The sequence below is a fragment of the Talpa occidentalis genome, unplaced genomic scaffold (genome assembly GCF_014898055.3).
Source record: "Talpa occidentalis isolate TD23 unplaced genomic scaffold, MPIMG_talOcc4v2.1 talOcc4.9, whole genome shotgun sequence".
Classification (NCBI taxonomy): Eukaryota; Metazoa; Chordata; class Mammalia; order Eulipotyphla; family Talpidae; genus Talpa; species Talpa occidentalis.
The window spans coordinates 95,702,343-95,719,950 of NW_023605305.1; the positions used below are offsets into that span (position 1 = coordinate 95,702,343).

The following is a 17,608-nucleotide window of genomic DNA, read 5'->3' on the forward strand; positions in this document are numbered from 1 at the left end:
AATACCAATTTATTTCACTGAATAAGGTATTTTACATTTGTTAAAAAAACTTTAGTTCCAAGTTATTAAAGTAATTTACAAAAATACAAGAACAAAAAATAAATCTAGTGACAGAAAGAGTTATGTATGTTAAAATACTCAGAACGCCTGTGAGAATCCGTGAGATGGGTTAAAGAAAAAGCTGGACTTGGATTCAGTACTCTTTTCCTATCACTACCTTCCAAGCCAGAAAGCTCTAGTGCTGTTGTATGTGGAAAAGATTATAAATCACTCATCTCTTTCCCTATAATATGCACTATATTCTTGCAAATATTTGCCAGAACTGCAGTTTTGCATTTCTGAATAATTCAACCTGTTCTAGCTATTCATAAACCAGAAACCATCATGAAAATCATACAGCAAAGAAGAAGTTGATTCACACCTTGAGCCTGAGAAAATCTTGGCCAGGCCTCAATTGTGTGTGAAGAGGAACATCATACTGAATGACTGACAACTGAGCATTCTTACAGTACAGTAGCTTAAGTTGAAGAAATGTTCTGCAAACAGTACTTCCTTCTGGAAGAATGCATGAAGAGTAAACTAGCTGTTATTCTTGTTTTGACATTTAATTCATAGCAGGTCCTTACTCAGCAGGCAACAGTCTTGGAATAAAAGTTTTTCTATAAAAGAGAACAGATGCAGCCACTTCTCTCGTTCCACCTATGAATGTTACTGTCAGTTCTACTACTAGGTTATTTATGATCCCAAGGACTAAATACAAAACATGAGATTTCACATTTACTGTGTCTTAAGGAAGCAGTGTGCTGGGTACGTATATGACATAAAGGATGTAACAACCCACCAACAAGCATTAATAAATGACCAACACTTAATGACCCTGAGTGCCATAAGTAGCTTAGTCAGGATATATGCTTAGACCACTGGAGATAAGCTGGGCCACAGTACTGCCTGGCCAAGTTAAAATTATGTTTATTTAATCTTACTTCAGTTGGAACACAATAGTGACTCTGGACAAACCAATTATTCCTCTGTTTTAGTTGCCAAGGACAGAAAATCTTCATTATCATTTAAGTCCTTTTTATAGCTTCATTAAGTTCTTCAGTTGTATGTGAACATGTGTGCTCCAGGAACACTTGCTAACATTCCTTTAGTTTCAATTGTGACTTTTCCACTGGCAACAGACAACTTTCTGTACCCCAGCTTCACCAATTTTCTGGATCTTTAATTTACAGATGACAGAATGCCATTTTGTCTACCATCACCCCCAAAACATACATCCCTATATATTAATTACAGATTGTTTCTATATCTTTGCTCATAGTAAAGTTTTCTGAATGCTAGCAAACAATATTTTTCAATTGTCTTTTAATTCATTTTTCTTTAAATAACCAACTGTTGAAAGCCTTACAAAATCACTTATAATGGCTGAGGTTCTCTTCCCTTTTTTCTCTGAAGGAAAAAAGTCTGTGATAGACACACCTGTTGTATTCCAAAGGGCATGTCATTTATTCTCAAATTAATTTTTTCCAAATAAAAGCCCTAAATCAACAGGGCCAGTGAGTGAGTTAATGTGATGACATAAGTTTTCAAAGCATCTTTAGTAAATAAATAAAGGAGAGAGAAAATATTGTGATTTGGTGCATCTTAATTACGGAATTTCTTCTTTTTTCGAAACTTCTTTCCTGCTGCGTTTGCTGCTTTTTCAGCCATGATTTCTGAGTACTTCCTTCGGTTATATCTAAAAAGAAAGACCATACTTTTAAGTTCAAATGTGTGACACACATTAATAGTCTTTGGGAGGTGGGGGTGAATGAAGACTTCTAAAATCTCATTTTTTCTATTTCACTACTCATCCTTTTTCTACAAAGTTCTATTATGTCAGAAATTGTAGAAAGTGTTGGAGACAGAGCAGCGAACCAGTCCGTCCATCCCTGTATTAGAACTTGTAATCTAGTCACTAGAGTTCCATGCACTACATTCAGCTATGAGACCACATCAAATGCTTTAAACATTCTTGTGCTACAAAACTGTAAAAATAAGGACTAAGCAGAACAAAAACCTTACCTAAAAATGTGTTTCTTGAAGAAATAGATCACTCACTCATTGTTTTCTAAGAATGCTTACTTAGGGAATGAGATTCTTCAGGGGTTCATTAAGTAGACTCTTCATAAAAATACTAAAGCATGTTGTCTTTCATGCTCACTGTCTCCATGAGTGTACAGTGGCATCCTCCAGAGGCTACATAATGTGTGGTCACAGCAGACTGACACAGAAGCAGACAGGCGGCTTCAAAGATATTAACCCAGACATTAAAGAGATTTGCATTTAGGGTCCTCCCTGGTGGTGCAGGGGTTAAAGTCTCAGTGCTGTCAAGCTATCGCCAGCCACTGTGGCATGAGTTCGATCCCCAGACAGGGAGTTAACCCACATGGTGCTGTGGACCTCTCCTGTCTCATCTGCTGATTTCCTCAGTGGTGTGTTTCAGTGGATCTGCCTGTTTAGCTCTCCACTCTCTCTGGTGAATCCTCTTACTACCGACACCCCAGTTCTTATATGCATAAATAAATTAAAAAAAAAAAAATCTTAAAAAAAAATTACAACAAAAATTTCAAGAAAATATGTTTATAAGTTGGTGGTGTTATATATTGAAAATTTGAATTCAGAATATTAAATTAATTCAAAAATATTGAATTAATATTTTTAAAAGGCTCTTAATTTTAAATTCCATTATAAATATTGGTAGGCATAACCCAAAAAACAAGTGTTCTTCAGGTCATCAATATTTCGTTGAGTTTAAACGCATCCTCAGATAGAGAATTGTTGCTACAGACTGTATTGCAGAATAATGTGGTATCTAGACACTTCAACAAAAGAACTGTCAGTACAGTTAAGATTCTCTAAACATGTGAAACTGCTGTTCTGAAGCAATTTCACTGTATCACAAGCACTTGGATGTTATACCACTAAAGCTGAATACTATTAAAGCTAAGGATAAATTAATCTCTTTAAAACAGAAACCCAAGATTAGATGAAAAATCAAACAAAGCTCAAAAGCCACAGAAAAATCACATTTTCTCCTGTATATTACCCTTTGTTTTGTCTGTCCCAGGGTCTTTCCACTAATAATTATGCTACATTAAATATGTTCAGTAAAGTTCCAAAGTGGTCAGAGGCTGGAAAATCTCTTGAGAGTGTTGTAGAGGGGATTAAAACATTTGTGGAGAATGTGTTTCACATAGCGTGGCAAATAAATTTTAGTGGTAAACAGACAACTGTCATTTAAAATAAAGTATCTTAATGTATATTAGAAAAAATTTAAATCAACAAACCCATTTACATTAGCAATACAAAGTTTCCTCCTAAAGTAGGCATTATAAAGATAAACACTGAAAATGGTATTCAGTGACTGAAGAACAGGAAACAATGAACAATGACTCTTATTTAATTCTAACAATTTCTAGCTTACTACCCCAACTTTCTTATTCTGAGGTTATATTTAGTGAAAGCACTATCAAAAACACTGCTGTTACTTCTGAGATTGCCACCATCAGAATTATAAGATGTAGGCCAACTTTTAGCTGTAAGCTGATTGAGCAGGGCCTAAATCAGCTTGCACTACACCTTTGTGGAGATAGAAAAGATAGGTCTGAGTTAAGAAAGTGGAGGTGCTGAGGAACTGCCCTAAAGGATGAATGGTAAAGCCGTTCAGTCAGGAGATACAGAGCACTGGAGAGGACTACACTGCACAGGGAGGGTAGGAACAATAGACAACGAGGTAGCTCTTAGAGAGGCTTACGAGATACCCACTGGATGTTCCTGAGAAGGCAGGTAGTTATGTGGGAGAGATCTGGACTAGACAGACACATTCTGGAAATCAACAGGATATAGATATTTAAAGCCCTATGGGAATGTGATTTCTGAGGAGAGAGTATTAAGTGAGAAAAGAGCATCACTTTTTAAAATAATGTTTACCATTACCAACACCCATTAAAAATGTTAAAGGACCTCCCTGGTGGTGCAGCGGGTTGAGCGCTGCGCGGTGAAGCTGTCTGTAGCCTCTGCAGTGTGGGTTCAATTCCCAGCCCACCGGGGAGAGACCCAGATGGCGTGGCAGACCTCTTGTCTTGCCTGCTGCTCCCCTCCGCAGTGCTTTCAGTCTGCCTATTCTGCTCCCCTCTCTGTCTCTGGTGAATTCTCTCACCCTCCCGCACCTCTGGCCTGTACCCTGGTTCTTGTATAAATAAATAAATCTTAAAAAAAATTGAAAAAGTCAAATAACACAAGTTCAATTTGTTTCCATGCCTGTGATCTTCATTGCTTTAAAAACCCTTGATAAATGTTTTCAGTTTTGCTATTAAACTATTAAACCCATCTGGAGTTCAGTGGAGGTTTCTATTAAGTATGTTTTTCAGTCTCCTATAATAGTTTCTTTAAGGCCATTAAAACATAGGCAGATTGCTTCCATCTTAAAAAAAAAAAAAAAAAAACAAAAAAAACCCCTTGAACTCCACATCCTCTAGCTCAGCCACTTTCTTCTTTTTTATAACCAAACCTCTTCAGTTATTTTCACCGTCAACTCACTCTAATCCTCTCCAGTCTCATTTCCTAAAACTACTGCCAAGGTAACTGTGACCTCCATGTAACCAAATCCAAAGGGAGTCTTTCTTTAGTTCTTATCTGACTTCTCAGCAGCATTTATTCCTGTTAATCACTCCTTCTTGCTTATAATATTCTCTTCTGCTGACTCATGTGCCCTGCTGGTTCTTAGTGACCCCTTGGCTATTCTTGCATAGTCTCCTTCGCAGGCTCATTATCCTTTAGCCAGTTAAATATTTTAAAGTTTCCCTCTAAGGCAATGGTTCTAACCTGGGAATGCTTATGCCCCACAGGCACATGGAGATGTCTGAACATGCTTTGGATTGTCATGAATAGGGGAGAGAATAGTACTACTGGCATAGAGTGGCAACAGGCCAAGGCCAGGGAAGGTGTTTAACATCCTACAATGCAAATAGTCCATACCGATAAAAATTACTCCACCTAAAATGTCAACAGTGCTACAGTTAACCCTTTGCACTCCGAACCATTCTGGACATTGGCTACCAATGTCCCCTGAGAGGGGACAGCGGAGTGCAAAGGGTTAAGAAACTGAGAGAAAATATTTACACTGTCTCTTAAAATTTTAAAATTTATGTACTAGCTTAAAAACAAGCATCCATATACAGTGAAACAAATTCTGTTACCTTCTGAACTCAGAGTCAGCCAGCAGTTCATCCACAATAGTTCTTTTCCTTTGTTTCTTGGGAATTCGTGAATGGTAGAAGTCAGCTGGATTGTCCACAATGGTTCCAATCTAGGAACAATCAATTGAAGCAAGTCATGTAATACCTGTTTTCACATTTCAGGGTAGCTTTAACAAACAAAACACATTTATAGAAAGTAATGCAAAACACAAGCTTACATTTAAGTTAGTTCTGACCTTTTTAAAGCAAAAATAAGCCAACCATTCAATCGGCATACTGGTTCTACTAAACATTTCTTCATTAGAGCTTACAGCAGTTCCAAAACTGTAATTTAGTGCTAAACAGTAAATTTTTTATGAACAGCGTGAATACAGAAAAAAAGTGGGACAGAGAATATAAACTCTTTTATTAAATATAGCTCACAATTCAATGAAATACAGATAAATTCTACCTCGTACCTAATCCAATCTCTTGGGTTTTTTCATAAATGCTGCCAACTTAGAACCTACTTAGCAACCACTCTGCATTTGTTCATATAGCCAACCAAGTAAAATCTACAGTGTCTGCTATGTGCCAGGCACCATGCTAGGTGGTAGAGAAACAAAGGCAAGGAACCCAGTCTTAAGGGAGAGCCCACAGCCAGGTAACTAAAAAATTAAAGCTTAACACAATGTTATGCTGAACAAAATACTATAGATACTTTGAAGACTACTAAGGAAGTAAAATTTCACCACACAAACAAGGCAGAGCCAAGCACATGCAAAGTCAGAATGCCAAGATTAATCTGTGCAGATGACTGTACTTAAGAAGGCAGTGATAAAAGAAGGGTTGGTGAACACAGACTGTTTGGGTACAGACTGTAAAGGGCCACAAAAAGGGTACAGACAATTCTACAGGTCACAAAGAATCACTGAGGGGATGGCTGAATACCTGTGATAACACTAAACAAAGATGTAACATGAACAGATTAAAAAAAAAAAACAAACGACAGGCTACAATATGGAGGATGGACCAGCAGGAAGAAGATACCTGGAGCAAGGGACTATTAGAGCAATCCAGGTGAGTGTCAGGAACAGTAGTCAAGAAGAACAAAATGAACCTGAGAACTACCTACCAAAAGATGAATCAACCAGGCTTTCATCTGAAAGTACTTTTAACACTAACTTTTAATTTCAGAATTAAACAGCAAGTGCCCCTCTACCATCCTCCTTACCTCTTCTACCCTGCAAGGATTCTTGCTATTAGGCTAGTACCATTCATATATGGCACACCCACCTTACAGGTTACATCATTTTTAGAGAGTTGACCTGGAAACCCAGTTACCTTGTGTAACACCACCTCTCTATACAGAAAGTCTGTCTAAATGGGTTCTGGCCATTACTACACGGTATAATCAGATACAGTCCATATATTAGGCACATGCATTGTAAATGTTACCAATTTCAAGCATAAACACAAAGTACTTCTCAAAGTAAAATCCAAAGACTATCACCACGATTCTGTTTGCTTCTTACCTGGAAGTACTTGGGGAAGCCATCCCTGTCATTTTTCTTGTAAAACCTTTTGGGGTCCATGCTGGCTCTCATCTTCAGTGCTTTGAGATCATTTTTCAGTTCATCTGTCAATTCTGGAGCTTTCATACCAAACCAACCATCACCTGCTGTTTTTTGTCGTTCTTTCTGAAATTCAGATATCAAAAATAAGCAAGCACTCTAATTTTAATGCACAGATTAGACAAAATACCTCAAATCCCCCCAAATTTATATATACAGAAAATTTCATTAATGAAAATCAAGTAAGTTCTTTGTTTTACAGGATGGATTTGTCTTCAGATTCACCTTTCACAAAAGGAAAAAAAAATCACAAAAAGTGATTTTTCTGGTTAGGCAGGCATAACATCATCAATTTCATAAATAATGGTTACTTGAACTTTATATCTTAGTAAGAACTATACACTTGCTGGGACAATAACCAATATTGTCAATTTTTATTGTGTATAATAGTCTACATAAGAGATAATATACAAAAAGTTATTTCCACCTGGAGCTTATCTGTAAGAATTAACACATTTATTTAGTTACCCAGGTGTCTTAGAACATCACTTGAAATTAATGTATTTCTCAAATAAAATTGCTTATTTTAAAAACTCCTAACAAGTTATTTGCTTAATTTTATTTTTTGTCCCATTCACACAGCAAGCATTATTGAGTGCCTACCATGTGCCAGTGACAAGACATTACTAGAGCACTATTCTCCAATTTCCTCCAAGTTCTCTTGATAGTGTCTTTATGGTTATTCTTTGAAATGACAAATGGAAGCAATCCCGTATTTTTTACTGAAGAAAATAGTTTCTCTCCTCTTTTCTGGAAGACTAAATGGACTGGGGTTTTTTAGCTGGCTATATGAAATTCCCTACAACAGCCTGCAACAGAGCCCCTGGTCTTCATGAGATGTCAAGAGGCCTGCAGTGACCCTATAAGTTGGCTGTCACTGTTTTCAATATGAGAAAAAAACCCTATGTTTAATACTTTGTAGACTGTGGCTTTGTGGAAATTCATATAAAACGAGGTTAAGGAACTATATTTTATGGGTCTATAGATATCTGCAATAACTTTGGAAATATATATATATTTCAATTATACTAAATATACAGTCAAACAATGTAAACATTCTAACCAGTCACTGTACTTACTCTGCGTTTTTTCTGAAGTTGATACTTAGATTCACGATAGGGTGGAACACGGTCATTTTTTTCAAAATCAGGAGTAATGATGGCTTTCTGCAGTAGCTATAAAAATATTGAATTGGTTTAAAATAATGTCATATAAGTTTTCAATATTTTTGTCTTACATGGGAATTATCTCCCACTCTGAGGACTACTCTAAATGTATTAACCTTCTTCATATACAGACATACTATCACAAAGTTGTTCCTGCCCTTAAATTTCTAAGTTATATCACAATAAAAATGTTTTAGGAAACAAGCTGAAGGATTATTTTAGGAAATCTATAAAGCCAATATTCATCTCAAAATTTTCCTTAAGTACAATCCAGACAAAGTAGAACATCAGTGACATTACACCATTTTTTTAAAATTTTGCACAGCACTGGGGTGTAGGCCACAGGTGCAGGGGGTGAGAGGATTCACCAGAGACAGAGTGGGGAGCAGAACAGTCAGATCTACTGAAATACACTGCTAAGGGGAGCAGTGGGGGAGACAGGAGAGGTCTACTGCACCACACCTGGGTTAGCTCCCTGGCCCAGGATCGGGCCAGTGTGACAGTGCCAAACTTAACCCTTACGCCACCAGGGAGGCCCCCTTAGACTATTAACAAGAGAAGCAACTTAGAATTTGTTTAAATATACTGTTTATGTTCTATCAATGAGATCATCTTATCTAGACAAATCTACTTTTACAAGACCTTCTTAGACTTTCTCAATGTCAATTCATATAAAGATCAGCTTCATTTTTTTTTAATATTTTAAAAAAAAATTTTTTTTTAAAGATTTATTTTTTATACAAGCACTGGGTACAGTCATAAGTGCAGGAGGGTGAGAGAATTCACCAGAGCCAGAGCGGGGAGCAGAGTAGGCAGAAGGACTGAAGGATACTGCTGAGGGGAGCAGCGGGCGGCAGGAGAGGTCTGCGCGCCATGTGGGACCCTCCTCTGGTAGCCAGGGAGCAGCTGGGGATCAAACCAGCTCTGCAGAGGCTACGGGCAGCTTCGCAACCCAGCACTCAACCACTGCGCCACCGGGGAGGCCCCAGCTTCATTTTTTAATAGCTGCTTTGCACAAGTTCCCCCCCCCCACACACACTTTATCATGTCCATTAATCTTTTTTCCACTAAACATTACAAAAATCATCTGATATTTGTGATTTCCATAAAACAGATTTCAAAATTTGCAATTTAAATTTTATAGGGGGCCTCCCTGGTGGCGCAAGGGGTTAAGACGCAACCTATGAAGTTGTCCATAAGCTCTACAGCAAGAGTTCGATTCCCGGCTGGCTAAGGAGCAACCCACATGGCACAGCAGACCTCTCCTGACTTGCCCACTGCTTCTCTCAGCAGTGTATTTCAGTCTATCTGCCTGTTCTGCTCCCCACTGCTTTTCTCAGCAATGAATTTCAGTAGATCTGCCTGTTCTGCTCCCCATTCTGTCTCTGGTAAGTCTTCTCACCCCTCACACCTCTGGCCTGTACCCCAGCTCTTGTATGCATAAATAAATCAATCTTAAAAAGAATTTGATAGGTACTGCTAACATGCTTTTCATTCAAACAGCGTATACACTCTTACCAAGAATTAATCAATGGCCTTTTCTTTACATCACCATCAACACTGGGTATTCTTGTATGTTGTCAAGGGAGTTTTGTGGCTGTTTCCATTTGCTGTTGCAATCGTTTTTTAATGTATTTTTAGCTATGTATAAGTTCTCTTCTGCTAACTGCCTGTACTTTTTTGGGTTCTTTTCATTTTTATATAGAGCTGCTTTCTAATTCATTTGTAGAAATGTACTTATCTTAATGGTATTAACCTATGGTCTTTCAGTTTCTTTGTTAAGGTGTTTTTTAGTCATTTAAGTTTTTAAATTTTGTAGTCAAATCTGTTCATCTTTTCCTAAATGACTGTTGCATTTTTTATTAGCTGTCCAAGATAGTTAAATATTCTAATACTGTTTATGTGACTGAAAAGAGCTTCATGGTTACTATTAATTCAGAAATTCCCAATTCAGGTTCAGGCCTTGGAGTATTTGGACTAGGGGCAGTCTAGACTGTCCTACCGTTCAGAAAAAAGAGCATGATATACATTTTAACAGGTTATTATAAGCTTGTTCTGTATATAGTAGACTCCAGGACAGTGGTTCTTTACTGAGAGACACTGGCTATATCTGCAGATACTTGGGCAGGAGGGAGGGATGTTACTGGCATCTAAGAACATCGCTAAACATCCCAAAGTATACAAGGCATCCTCTCATGACAATTATCCATCCCCAAACATCACAATTGCTGAGGTTGAAAAATCCCACTTTAGGAATACAAAGATAAAAGACATTAAAATAACAATCATAGGGCCTCCCGGCGGCACAGTGGTTGAGCGCTGGGTAGCAAGGCTGCCCGCAGTCTCTGCAGCGCCAGTTCGATCCTCAGCTGCCGGGAGAGGGTCCCACATGGCGTGCAGACTTCTCCTGCTGCCCGCTCCCCTCAGCGATGTACTTCGTTAGTCTGCCTGCTCTGCTCTCCCCTCTGGCTCTGGTGAATTCTCTCACTGTCCCATGCTTCTGACTGTACCCAGTGCTTGTATAAATAAATAAATGTCTTGGAAAAAAAAAACAATTATATAACATGATCAATATTCAATCAGATCTACACTGGGTTTTGCAAAAGCACAGAAAAAGTAGGGGGAAGGACTAAGGGTCAAAGATTACTACCTACAGGCAATGATCTATGATTCCTGTACTGAGCTTGGAAGCAACAGAGTATAATCAGGGAACTGTAATAGTTTTCAAGGACAAGAACACAGCAGGTGGACAGTCAGAGCTGGGGGTAGCATGAAGACTGAGAAACCACCAAAGGATTTATACAGGAGAATTTCATGGTTCACATTTGTGTTTGTAGATGAGTAGGTGAGGAGTAGTAGGACTATTGAGCAATAGTAGGACTATTGCAGTAGTGTAAATGAAAGGCCTGTACCAGCTAGTGACAGTGGGGTGAAAATGAGGAAACAATAGAAAGTATGTAAGAGGCATCTTCTAGGCTTGGTGACTGACCGAAAAAGGAGATTTCTGGTGTCAATTACCAAGGCTGAGAATCCAAGTGGAGGAGCTGGTTCACCGAGAAGAGAATTAGGCAATTAGTGAGGTGAAGTGCCCGAGCACATATGGACAGACAGACAACAGGCACATGGATTTAAATACCTCAAGAGGCAGCAAGGTTAGAAAATAAAGATCTGGAAGTCAAGGTGATGGCTAAGGCCATGGGTTATGGTTACCCTACTTTTTAATTTCCTTCTAAATGATATGAACATTCACAGCTTTTGGATTCTGAAAATGGTCCAGAATAGTTAAGAAAACAACCCCTGGAGTAACTGGTGAGTGCGAGAAGGGGAATACTGATCCCAAATTACTTTACTTTCCAACAAAATATCTTAGCAGCTTACCTCATTTTTCCTTTTCTCCTTAATCTGTGTTAGTGTTCTCTTGTTCGACTGTAGTTTGTCTGCATTAAAATTAATGTACAAACCACCCAACTGCTTGATACTCATACCAGGGTCTATGCTGCTGCTGGTTAACTTCAAACTGTAAGAAAAATAACCACTTAAAAGCAAATAGTTAAATCAAATGAGAAACTGAGACTGTAGTTTTAGAATCAGTGTTTCCTTCTCTCCCCATTTACTGTCCATAACCAAATAAATTTTTACAATGGAAATCCCAAAAAATGATAACCATCAATTTTATTTTTATTTATTTATTTATTTTTAAAGATTTATTTATTTATTTATTTAAGCACTGGGTACAGTCAGAAGCGCGGGAGGGTGAGAGAATTCACCAGAGCCAGAGTGGGGAGCAGAGCAGGCAGAAGGACTGAAGGACACTGCTGAGGGGAGCAGCGGGCGGCAGGAGAGGTCTGCACGCCATGTGGGACCCTTTTCTAGTGGCCGGGGAGCAGCCGAGGATCGAACCGGCGCTGCAGAGGCTGCGGGCAGCTTCGCAACCCAGCGCTCAACCGCTGCGCCACCGGGGAGGCCCTAACCATTTATTTTAAATCTCAGAAAGTCATTAAGCAGAAAATTCTGGGGTGAATAGTGACTTAAACAAAAACAGCTTTTTGGGAATGCATACGTATTTATTCCCAGATTATCTTAAAGAGGATAAAGGCCAGAGAACATGCCAAGATTTCATAAAGGGACTTTATAAAGAAAATAGACATGTGGCAATTCAGCTCAATTTCAAATATAGTGAGTTAATAAATGTATGTAGCTCAATCTCTAAAACTAATGAATACGGTTCTTCTCTGAACTTCCAAATTAACCAAACTCAGAATGCCTTCAACTAAGGGCAATTAGTAGTGCCTCAAAACCAGAGTGTTTTAAATAGTGACGAGCATTATTATTTCCCATTGGAGCTTTTAAAAAAATGTCACACCCCAGACTTACCAAACCAGAGTCTTCTGCAGTTGGCTTGGGCCCCTGTTATTTTTATGTAATGTGAATTACTACTTTACTTATATTTACATTTTAAAAAGATAGGTTTATTAGAAAAAGTAGGAAGAAAAAAAGAAGTTGCTATGTAGTCACTGGTGGGCAGTCTTGGGAGGAAAACTGTTGCTGCTGCTTCGCAAAGGGAAAAGTTTTGTGAAAAGAAATGTCTGCATTTCTCTGCAAGCATGTTGCCTGAATTACTATTTTGTATTACTGAAGGATATTTTTTATAATCAAGTACACTTGGACTTACAGTCATTTTTTATCCCTAATTATTCATGTAAATAGCACAATTGAAAGCTCTGATAATCCCTCTACAGTAAGTGAAATTGGTATACTGCAGTACCTGGCAACAAATCTCACCCTGAGTGTACAACAGAATTATGTACGTTCAATTGTACAGAATGTATTAATGTTTTCTTCTCACTCTTAGAAGAGTGGCTTTTAAAAATAAGTGTTTTTGGACTTCACATCATAGATTAATTTCATTGGGTTAGAGGGAAGACTGTACATTTCTTAATATACAGTTCCTTACAAGAATGCCTGCATTTCTGGTGGATACACTGCCACCTGGGGTCGGAGCTTAGGAAAAACAAGCTCAAAAGAGAAAAAAGAAAACTACGGAGACAGCTTCAAACAGTGGCCCTTTTCAATGGGCGATGCATGAGCTTATAGTTGATTATTTTCCTCAGGCTTTTCTTTACTTTTCAATTTCTCCACAATCAACTAATAGAAAAAAACCAAGTTACTTTCTTTTCCTTTGAACTGCTATTAATAGTGAAGGAGAAAATGTATTTTTATGGCAAATTACTTAAAATATGCATCAAAAATTTACTTAAAAAAAAGGTAGGGCCTCCCCTGGTGGCACAGCGGTTGAGTGCTGGGCTGTGAAGCTGCCCGCAGCCGGTTCGATCCCCGGACACCGGCGAGGGTCCCACATGGCGTGCAGACCTCTCCTGCAGCACCCACTGCTCCCTTCAGCAGTGTATTTCATCAGTGTGCCTGTTCTGTTCCCTGCTCTGGCTCTGGTGAATTCTCTCACCCTCCCGCACTTCTGACTGTACCCAGTGCTTGTAGAAATAAATAAATAAATAAATCTTTAAACAAACAAAACAAAGGTAAAACTTACAGTTTAGACTTTGTGCTATTTAGTAAGTCATCTTCATCACTAAACTCACTGTCTTTATTTTTGTCATGGTCTGAAGGTTCTTCATCACTGTTTTCATCCTCTTCCTCTTGTTTTTCTTCTTCAGTGGCAATTTCACTTGCCTTATCTTCTTCATTCAAGTAAAAATTTTTATCAGCACCCAATCCAGGAGTTGTGTCAATTACAAACAAGGCATTGTCACATGAAATATTTTTTGAGTTTCCATTTAATGACTGCTCTTGACCACGATTTTCAACAAAACACAGAGTGTCCTCTTCATTGTCACTGTTTTCAGACTGCTGGCTTTCATCACTACTGAGAACTAATAAAACAGAATCATCTTTCTCCTGAGATGTGTTGAGCTCAGTCTTTGAGAGTTTGGCATCACACTCAAAATCTACATCCCTTTCTTCGTTCATGCTTTCACTGACTCCTATCACTGTGCACTCTTCTTCATCACTATCATGATCATCAAATTCTGTCAAATCACTTGTTTTTATGGTGTTCTTTCTTTCATCATTCCACTTGTCCATTTCTGCAACTTCAAGTGTTTGAGCAAATGATTTTATTACAGTCTCACAGTTCAGATTTGAGTGCACTAAAATGGTCTTGTTATTTTCGGGAGTTGAATGCCTTTGAGAAACTGACTGCTGAATGCTGGTGTCCTGATATTTAGAAAGATCTGATTGAGAATTTTTCTCATTAATTTCTTCCCCCTCATCTATTATTCCTTTGGCTTCTTCATCTAAACTCTCAAAGTTCTGTTTTGTTTCTTTGAGAGGTGCATCACTGCCATGTTTTTCTTTTCTCATATGTTTTTGCTCAGTCTGTGTCTGCAATTTCTTCTGCATACTCCTAGTGGTTCTCCTAATTACAAATCCAGAAAATGTAGAAATGTCTGAGCACGATGACTCAGCATCCGAAATAGCTTCTGTATGTGATTCCTGCCTTGCTTTTGTTAGAACTTTAGCCTTATTTCTTCTGGTTCTTGTAGTTAATACTGTGGGAATCACAACTTTAGAAATACCCGAAGCATGCGATTCTGCTTCAGAGACAACTTCTTCAGTATAAGACTCACTTATTGAAGTAGTTTTCACTCTTTTTCTAACACTGGATACTGGGGTGCATGCCACTAGGATCTGCCTTCTCCTAGTTACTCTTAAAATGGTATCCTGAGGCTCAGACACAGTGGAACATTCTGACTCTGCTTCAGAGGTCTCTCCATTATTGGGGGGTTTGGTCTTTCCTGGTAATGAGTCTGTAGTTCTGCTCTTTCTCTTCTTGGTTTTAGGAGTTCCAGGGGTTGGACTTTGTTTCCTAGTAGTCTGGGTCTGTGATTCAGCAGTACTGGGGTCATCAGATCTAGATTCCTTCCCACCTTTTGGATGTAGTTTAGTTTTTTTAGCAGCAGAATTCTGCAAATTCAGAGAGAACACACTGTCATTTAGGGCGAGGTGGACAAGGGCAAAGTAACTGTGACAATCCCAGCCGGAGTATACTATAAAAGAGCATCAAAAAACTCAAAAAGGGGACTCCCTGGTGGCACAGGAGTCAAGTCTCAGCACTTGAGTTTGATCCCCCCCAGGGAGGTGACCCACATATGGTACAGCAGACCTCTCCTGTCTCACCCGCTGCTCCCCTCAGTAGTGTATTTCTTTTTTTTTTTTTTTTTTTAGAGGCATGTTTTCTTTCTTTCTTTGTTTGTTTATACATGCACTGGGTACAGTCAGAAGCGCGGGAGGGTGAGAGAATTCACCAGAGCCAGAGCAGGGAGCAGAGCAGGCAGAAGGACCAAAGTACACTGCTGAGGGGAGCAGCGAGCGGCAGGAGAGGTCTGCGCGCCATGCGGGACCCTCCTCCCGTGGCTGGGAAGCAGCCGGGGATCGAACCGGCGCCGCAGAGCCCGCGGGCAGCTTCGCAACCCAGCGCTCAACCGCTGCGCCACCGGGGAGGCCCAGTAATGTATTTCAGTGGATCTGACTGTTCTGCTCTCCATTCTGTCTCTGGCGAATCCTCTTACCCTCCACACCTCTGGTCTACCCCTCAGTTCGTCTTCTAGTGGGGGAAAACCCCGTAAAAATAAATACAAAAGCAACCACAACTCAATGATTGAAAAATTGTAGTAAAAAATTAAATACAGGATCTGACCCTGAGTTTGCAGGGCCTTGTCTCACACAAGTGCTGCATCTGACTTTATGAGTAAAATAAGTAACTGAAGAGACAATCTTCTCCACATAAATTCAAAGATCTACGTTCCCACCCACATAGTGGGGAAGTAACATGAGTGTTACATTAACGCTGAGCAAAATTGTGTTTAGTGTGTACAAATACAAGGATGGAATCGCTGGCCACGTCTTTTACACATATGAAATTAAGGCTCCGTTTCAATATCGAAGAAAAAGAGAAAGGCAGTGGGACGACAAACAACACGGGAACTACCAGGCGGCGTCACCGCTGCCCTCCCCACGCCAAAATGCGATGCTGTGGGACTTTGGCCCTCGGGAAAACGGTGCCTTTCTCGCCAACCACGCAAGATATGGCTCTGGCTTGGTGGTCAAAATTAATCCTCCCTTGTACTGCGTTAACAGCAAGGCTGAAAAGCCTGAGCTGTGCATTACAAAGTTGAACGACCCAAAACAAGTTCCTTAATCTCGCTGCTCCCTGCTAAGGTCCTCCTCAAAACGTAGTGAAAACCGGAGCGCTGCCGCCGGTGTAGCGAGGGGCCTGGCTCCAGCAGCGCGCAGCCAGCCCGTGCCCTTTCCGCCGGTTCGACTCACGCTCGGGCGGGAGCCTGGCCACAAGCGCCATGAGCGCCGCTCTGAGGCGCCTTCCACTTCCTACCTTCTGCTGGGAGCTTTCGGCCGACGCGGCCTGACGCCTCGCCTCAGGCCCGGCCGATCGGGTGACCACCATCTTCTCGGCTAGCCAGCATGCAGCCTCGTCGACTCCGGCGCTCCGGAAATGCGTCAGAGAAGCGGCTCGCTAGCGATTTCCGGCCAGATCCCAAAAACTCGCGAGAATTCCTTATCTGCCTCCCACTCGCTGACGGAGGCCTGGATGGTCTGGCCCGCGTGGGAACTTCCCCGGAGCCGGGGATTTTGTGCCAGTGCTGTTAGCTACAGGCCGGCTTTCTGTGGGGAGATGTCGAGCGGCGAACTTATAGAGCGCCTCGTTCCCATGTCACACGAACTGGGGAACCACAGCTTCCACCCTCATTTTGTTAGGGGGAAAAGGATGTCCTAAAGCTAATTCCATACAGGCTTTGTGGACTCCACCCCCACCCCAGGCCAAAGCCAAAGACACTGGGAACTCCAAATCCCATCACCACCAAAGGGAAGGTGGCTGGGACCTGAGGGTGGGGTTAAGTAGGCAGGTGGATATAAAAGGCAGACACGTGGGCTTTGGGGGATCCCCATTTTGGCTCTCCACCAGCTCGCAGCGTCCGGCCTGCTCTGAGAGTGCCTTTGGGTTTCCAGGTCGGCGGATCCGGTAGGACGCATTAAAGACTTTATTTCCCTATTTTCTCCCTGAGTTGTCCATTTTCCTTATTTCCTTTTCCCTTGTCAATAAACCTTTTATTAACCTTTTGTGTGTGCCTGTAGTGGAGTATTCATAAGTCCCTTTTAAGCGCGCGGGTGAGGACCCACAGCCAGGAACCCGTTCAATATCGGGCTGTCCTATAACAATTTGATCAGCAGTTCTAGGGCTCTTGATGTAGCCATAGGTATGGCCGAAGTTTCTGCAATATTTATATCTATTTTTTCAGTTACTTACTCTTGCATAATTTGTGAAGTTAAATTTAAATGAAAAGCGTGGTTGAAGTAGAGGTGTGTATGCCTCAAGAACTCGGAGACTATTAACAAGCTATACAATCTAAAGGTGAGATGGTGATTAGGAATTGTAATAAACAGAAAAGAAGAAATGTTAAGGAAATTGTAAAGGTTGAAAAGAATAGCACTACCGAGACTCAAGAGAAGTTTTTTGTTTTCCTTTTAGAATAGTGGAGAGCTAGAATACGTTTGA

The 17,608-nt window shown here is 40.2% G+C and overlaps 1 protein-coding gene across 1 annotated transcript; it reads right to left on the reverse strand.

Annotated features, from left to right (window-relative positions):
• Positions 1-9: 9 nt before the first annotated feature.
• DNTTIP2 (deoxynucleotidyltransferase terminal interacting protein 2) lies at positions 10-16,549 on the reverse strand. Its single transcript, XM_037499065.2, has 7 exons — positions 16,427-16,549; positions 13,568-15,000; positions 11,398-11,536; positions 7,933-8,028; positions 6,755-6,919; positions 5,241-5,350; positions 10-1,738 (listed from the first exon to the last, which is right to left on the reverse strand). The coding sequence occupies exons 1-7, from the start codon at positions 16,496-16,498 to the stop codon at positions 1,645-1,647; spliced, it is 2,109 nt and encodes a 702-aa protein (XP_037354962.1). The 5' UTR covers positions 16,499-16,549; the 3' UTR covers positions 10-1,644.
• Between the last annotated feature and the right edge of the window lie 1,059 nt (positions 16,550-17,608).

Coding starts and splice junctions, on each gene's coding strand:
- DNTTIP2 (XM_037499065.2), bottom strand. CDS start 16,498: ATGGTGGTCACCCGATCGGCCGGGCCTGAGGCGAGGCGTCAGGCCGCG. Junction 8,029..11,397: donor AGGAGAAAAGGAAAAATGAG/GTAAGCTGCTAA, acceptor ATATTTTTATAG/CTACTGCAGAAAGCCATCAT. Junction 5,351..6,754: donor GCTTCCCCAAGTACTTCCAG/GTAAGAAGCAAA, acceptor GATTGTTCCTAG/ATTGGAACCATTGTGGACAA.